Source organism: Monodelphis domestica, chromosome 1, assembly GCF_027887165.1.
Source record: "Monodelphis domestica isolate mMonDom1 chromosome 1, mMonDom1.pri, whole genome shotgun sequence".
In the NCBI taxonomy this organism is placed as follows: Eukaryota; Metazoa; Chordata; class Mammalia; order Didelphimorphia; family Didelphidae; genus Monodelphis; species Monodelphis domestica.
Genome location: NC_077227.1, coordinates 755,219,812 through 755,226,083, shown reverse-complemented (window position 1 = coordinate 755,226,083; position 6,272 = coordinate 755,219,812). Strand labels below are relative to the sequence as shown.

General features: G+C 59.2%; 1 protein-coding gene across 1 annotated transcript in view; it reads right to left on the bottom strand.

The window, feature by feature from the left end:
• Positions 1-1,039: 1,039 nt before the first annotated feature.
• Positions 1,040-6,272, bottom strand: part of VSNL1 (visinin like 1) — a 41,723-nt gene continuing 36,490 nt past the window's right edge. The window contains exons 3-4 of the mRNA XM_056814811.1: positions 3,085-3,300; positions 1,040-1,851 (exon numbers count right to left, since the gene is read on the bottom strand). Of these exons, the coding sequence (XP_056670789.1) occupies positions 1,654-1,851; positions 3,085-3,300 (414 nt within the window). The 3' untranslated portion in view covers positions 1,040-1,653. The remainder of the gene's footprint in view (positions 1,852-3,084; positions 3,301-6,272) is intronic.

The window sequence follows — 6,272 nt, the reverse complement described above, 5'->3', positions numbered from 1 at the left end:
GGAACAGGAACGACTAGCCTTGGCCCGAGCCCTTCCTCATCAAGGATCGATCGGCTCTGGTGGGAGCCTCCAGGAGCCCCGGCGGGCTCTCCCGCTCTCCATGGGCCGAGGAACTGGGGAAATCACCCTCCTCAGGGCGGGGAGGCCAGCCGGCCCCCTCCCTGGCCTCTCTGGGTCTCGGCTCCGGAGCAGCCCAGCCCTGAGTCAGCAGCTGCCGCAGCCCCGCCTCCCTTGGGGCATCCTGTCCAGGCAGCCCCCTGTTACCCCAGGCGGAGGCCAGAGGATGGAATCCCTCCTTGGGAAGGGGCTGACCTGCCCCTGGAAGCCCTCCAGGCATGGGCGGCTCACTCCAGCTGGAGCAGCTTCTTAGCCTCTGCCTACCTGGTCCCTGGCTGTTCTCTCGGCCCCCCCCCCCCAACCCTCCCTGAGCCTCCTGCAAGCTCAGGCCCTCCACCACCCCACGGCCCCCCTCTAGACCTTCTGCCTTTATGGGTGCCCTCAGGGAGCTTTGGGGGGTCACCTCCTTTCTCCTGGGATCCATGAGGAGTTCGAGCCATGGGTGGTAGGAAACCAAAGGGGGCTTCTCTTCTCTGCGGGGCTGCCCCTCTAGGCCTTCCTGCAGGGAACACTGCTTTGGCAGCCAGGGGACTCGAGTTCAAATCCTGTTCTTTTCCTTGCTGCCCTTGGGCAAGTCCCCTTTCCTGCAAAGCAGGGGGGGGCTGGACTCGATGGCCTCCCTCTCTAGATCTGGGATCCTGCCGCCTTGGGGGAGCCTCGGCTGTCCAGAAGGCTTTCCTCCTATCAAACGTCCCCACAACCTGCCCCCCCTGATCCTGGCTCTCCCCCCCAGCCCCTTCTCTTCTGCCTAATCGAGGCCGCCCCAAATGGGACCTAGGCTTTCCCGATGCATCCCCTTTGGGACCTGAGCTTGGAGGCCGGGCCGGGAGGAGCCTGTCCTGGGTGGGTCGGGGCCGGTGCCGCTCAGGGGCCTTCTCAGGGCCCGCCAGGGAAGGGGCGGACAGAAGAATGAGGGGAAAAGTCAAATATTAGAAATTTATTTGGGACACACATCGATTGCAAGCTCTCGGGAAGCTCCTGAAAGTCCGAGCGGACCTCCATGCGCTTCCACCGGCCGCTCGCTGGACTTCCAGGAAAGAGCTGGGGTCTGCGGGGTGGCTAGACACGGACGGGGGACGGCTGGGGGGATTTCCACGGGGGACGGCATTCCTCGGACACAGGTCTTCCCACGGCAGAGATGCAACGGGCCGGATGGAGGGAGGGCGGCCCTGGCTGGGAGCGCGCATGCAATGAGGAACATCAACATTCACGGAGATGGCGCCGGGCGGCGGGGACGGGACGGCGACGCGGCTTGGATCCAACGGGACACGGGGGGCCGCCACGGAAGGACAGTGTACACAGCACGTTGGTGCGGGTTCGGCTCCTCTTTTTTTCTTTTTATAATAGAGAGACTTAAAATCTTGAGCAAATGAAATTCTCATGCACACGAGTGTTTCGAACACAGAAAGCAAATCCATTGACACGGGTAGTCCAAGCAATGTGGTGTGTGTGAGTGTGAGTGTGGGTGTGGGCGAGTGTGCAGCTGCAGACTGAACGGGACGTGGGCAAGTCCTGGTGGGCCGGGCCGGGCCGGGCTCACTTCTGAATGTCACACTGCAGCAGCAACACGATGGAAGGGTCGCTCTTGGCCGCCTCTTTGAACTCGTCCAGCGTGATCTGGTCGTCTTTGTTCTTGTCCATCTTGCTGAAGATCTTGTCCACTCGCTGCTCCGGCGTCAGCCCGTCCTCGTTCATCTTCATCATGATGACGGTGCCCACCATCTTGTAGATCGCCTGGCACGGGGAGGGAGGAAGGTCAGAACCCGGCTCGGGGCAGGACGACCTGGTGCTGATCCGCCGGCCCGAGTGACGCTCGGCGCTACAGGCAGGGACCCAACATTGCCAATGGCAGAGGAGGAGGAGGGAGTGCTGTTGGCCGGAGCCCCTCTCCCTCCTCCTCTGCCAATGGCAATGGGGACCGCCCATCCTCTGGAGCCCAGCACCCCAACCCTTCCTTCAGCTCCCCCAAGTCTGTGTAGCCCTCCGGGCTGCCTCCCTGCCCGCACGTCCCCCGTTCCCTCAGGCTGCCCTTCATGATCTGCGAGGAAGACCTCGGCTACTGCTTACAGAGCCCCGGAAGGGCCCTTCCTGTCCTCCTGGGTCCTTCCAGCGGCCCAAGGGGCTAGGTGCTGGTACGATCCCCCTTTTACAGTTGTGGAAACCGAGGCGGATTTGTCCAGGGTCCCCCAGCGAGTGCCTGAAGCAGGGATCTTTCTGGCTCCTGGTCCAGATTCCTAACTATGACACCCCCTGGCCGGTCAGGACTGGACATCCCCGAAGGCAGTGGCTGCGGGTTCTCTGCTTATTTGATCTTCGTGCCCCTCCCCAGAGCCCTGCACACAACAGTAACAACAATTCCCAACTCGGGTTTGCCCCTGTCCCAGCGTCTCTGGACGGGGAGTTTGAAGACTTCATTTCTGGGACAGAGAAGGGAGGCTCACAGAACTTAAGGAACTTGGTCCTGGTCACACAACTGAGGGAGGACTTGAACCCAGACCTCCCACCTCCAAGCCCACTCCATCCATCAGCAAAATGATCTGGGATTAGAGTGAGCCGAGGCCAGTGAGTAGCCCTGGCTGGGGTCATGGGATGGGAGGTGTTTCCCCTGAGAGATGGAAGCGCCCACTGGAAGGTCAGTGAGTCCAACCTCCTCGTTTACTGTATGAGGCCGCCATCTTGCCCAGGCCAGAAGTGCAGGGGGCCCTCGAGCTCTGCCTTGGGCTGGTTCCCCCTTCTTAGGGAGCCTGGTGGCTCCTGCCGTGTTCATGCTGGCCTTAGATACCCAACGAACACCCCCTGAGCCTCAGTCCTCATAGGGAGGCTGGGATGGCAGGGAACTCTGTGTCGGGCAGACCCGAGTTCCAATCCTGCCTCAGGCACGACTCATCGGCAGGGCCCTGGCTAACACCCCGCCTCTCCACGCCTCGTGGAGGGGAGCAGAGGAGGCCCTCCCGGGCCTGGGCTCACCTCGATGATCTCCAGCATCTCCACCCTGGTGATCTTGCCGTCCCCATCCAGGTCGTACATGTTGAAGGCCCAGTTGAGCTTCTGCTCGAAGCTGCCCCTGGAGGTGATGGACAGGGCGCAGATGAACTCTCGGAAGTCGATGGTGCCGTCGCCGTTCTTGTCGAAGGTCCGGAAGGCGTGCTGGGCAAACTTGGAGGCGTCTCCGTAGGGGAAGAACTGCGGAACGACAGAGAGGGCGCGTCAGGGAGGAGGGAGGCTCCTGGGGGCTCCCACGGCCGGTCTGGGGGAGCGCGGTAAGAGCCAGAGGCGGCCGTCCGGGCCGGGCAGGGCCGGGCAAGCCCCGGAGCCGGGGAGAGGCGGATGGCGCGACTCCCGTCCCCGCCTGCCCCCGGACATCTCTAGGGGGCGTCCAACAGAGCCCCCTCCTGGTTTCTGTCACCCAGACTCGGCGTGCCGGCTCCTCCTCCGCCGCTTTGCCAGCCGGGTCCCCTTGGGTTGGAGCCTGCCTGCGCCTGTCCCCTCTCCCATCCGCCCCCCTCCTGGAGCACGCGAGGGGCCTGCCTCCTCCGCCCAGGACCCCGGACGGGCTCTAGTCTTTGCCCTCTTCTCTCCAGCACTGGCTGTCCAGCTGGGTTCCTCCTCCGGCCCCTCTGGAGGGGGGCGTCACTCCATCCCCTCCCCCTGGGCAGCCCTGCCTGGCAGGAGGCTGGCACGGGCCACCCTAGGCTCAGGCTCCCTTTATAAAATGAGGGAGCCCCTGGCCAGGCTCTTCCAGCTCGGGGTGGCCCCGGCCAGGGGCCAGGCTGAGGCAGGAGCTGCCTGCAAGTGGCTGCCGGGGGACGGGCCGGCTCCCTGCTCTCCCACCCTGCAGAAACAGAGCCCTTGGCTCAGTCAGCAAACAGTGACGGCCTCCAGTGTAGCCCGTGCCGTAGAGGCGGCCTCTGCCCTCAAGGACGCCTGGTCTAATGGGGGGCACCGTGCAAGCCCCGAGTACCAACAAGACGGGGGCAGCACTGGGACGAGGCGCCAGCCACGAGAGGAAGCCAGGCAGGAGGAGGGAGAGCCTGCCAGGCGGGGCACATCCAGAGGACAGGCACCGACTTGGGGGATGGAGGCTCTGCTGGGAGGGGCAGCCGAGAGGCCACTCCATCACTGCCTACCCAGGGCAGGTGCAGGTACAAAATGGTTTTCTATGATTTCCCAGGATCCTTTGCTTCATCAGAAGCTGGTGTGAGCTAAGCAATTGTCCGAGCAAGCCTGTGGGGATGGCGGGGTTAGGATAGGAAACAGAATGGCAGGGCTGGGAAGAACCATAAAACCCTCCGCAAGAGAGCAGGTAGAGGTCTCAGAGCAGAGAACACAGAATATTAGGGCTTGGAGACTGTGGAACGGAAAGTGTGACAGTTGGGAGGATCCTTAGAACACAGAGAGGCAGAGCTAGTGGAGGTCCTAGAACCTGGAACCAAGAACCATTCAAGTTGGGAGGATCCTTAGAACACAGAGAGGCTGAGCTACTGGAGGTCTTAGAACCTGGAACCAAGAACCATTCAAGTTGGGAGGATCCTTAGAACACAGAGAGGCTGAGCTACTGGAGGTCTTAGAACCTGGAACCAAGAACCATTCAAGTTGGGAGGATCCTTAGAACACAGAGAGGCAGAGCTACTGGAGGTCTTAGAACCTGGAACCAAGAACCATTCAAGTTGGGAGGATCCTTAGAACACAGAGAGGCTGAGCTACTGGAGGTCTTAGAACCTGGAACCAAGAACCATTCAAGTTGGGAGGATCCTTAGAACACAGAGAGGCAGAGCTACTGGAGGTCTTAGAACCTGGAACCAAGAACCATTCAAGTTGGGAGGATCCTTAGAACACAGAGAGGCTGAGCTAGTGGAGGTCTTAGAACCTGGAACCAAGAACCATTCAAGTTGGGAGGATCCTTAGAATACAGAGAGGCTGAGCTACTGGAGGTCTTAGAACCTGGAACCAAGAACCATTCAAGTTGGGAGGATCCTTAGAACACAGAGAGGCTGAGCTAGTGGAGGTCTTAGAACCTGGAACCAAGAACCATTCAAGTTGGGAGGATCCTTAGAACACAGAGAGGCAGAGCTAGTGGAGGTCCTAGAACCTGGAACCAAGAACCATTCAAGTTGGGAGGATCCTTAGAACACAGAGAGGCTGAGCTACTGGAGGTCTTAGAACCTGGAACCAAGAACCATTCAAGTTGGGAGGATCCTTAGAACACAGAGAGGCTGAGCTACTGGAGGTCTTAGAACCTGGAACTAATAACCATTCAAGTTGGGAGGATCCTTAGAACACAGAGAGGCTGAGCTACTGGAGGTCTTAGAACCTGGAACCAAGAACCATTCAAGTTGGGAGGATCCTTAGAACACAGAGAGGCTGAGCTAGTGGAGGTCTTAGAACCTGGAATGGAGATGTTAAAGCTGGGAAGAATCTTGGAACACAGAACTGGTAGAGATCTCAGAATAGAGAACAGAGAATACTAGAGCTTGGAGAACGTGGAATGGAGAATGTGAAAGCTGGGAGGAACCTTGGAACACAGAGTCACTGCTAGTGGGAAGTCTTAGAACATCAACTGGAGAATGCCAGAGTTGGGAGGTACCTCAGAATATAGACTGAGAATGTTGGACGAGGGAGAGAATCTAGAACACTGAAATACCAGCTGCCATTTGTACAGCACCATCAAGTCTGCCGAGCCTTCTGCAAACACTGTTTCATGGAAGTCTCACAAGTCTTAAGGGGCAGGTGCTATTGTAACCTCCATTTTGCAGATGAGGAAACTGAGGTGAGATGGGGTCGAGACCCAATCACAAAATAGCTGGGATGGGTTCTGAGCCCACAATTCTAGACTCCACGTCTAGACCTCTATCTGCTCTGGCAAGTGGCCTCAGCAGAACCCAGAATGCTAGTGTCAGAAGGGGCCTTATTGTCCCTTTCTTTTACAGATGAAGAAACCGAGTCCTCCTGACTCCCAGTCCAGGCTCTTTCTCATTACATGGGACACAGGAGTTGGATGTCCCAGAGTTTCTCCAGCATCCTCTAGAAGGCTCAGGCTGACCTGGACCCTGGGAGGCAGCAGCCTTTTCTCAAGGTGGTGTTTCCCAGACAGAGGCTGGCATTCACCCGCCCTTCACCTTTCTGGAATCTGGCTCTGCCCTCCAGACATGGGCTCT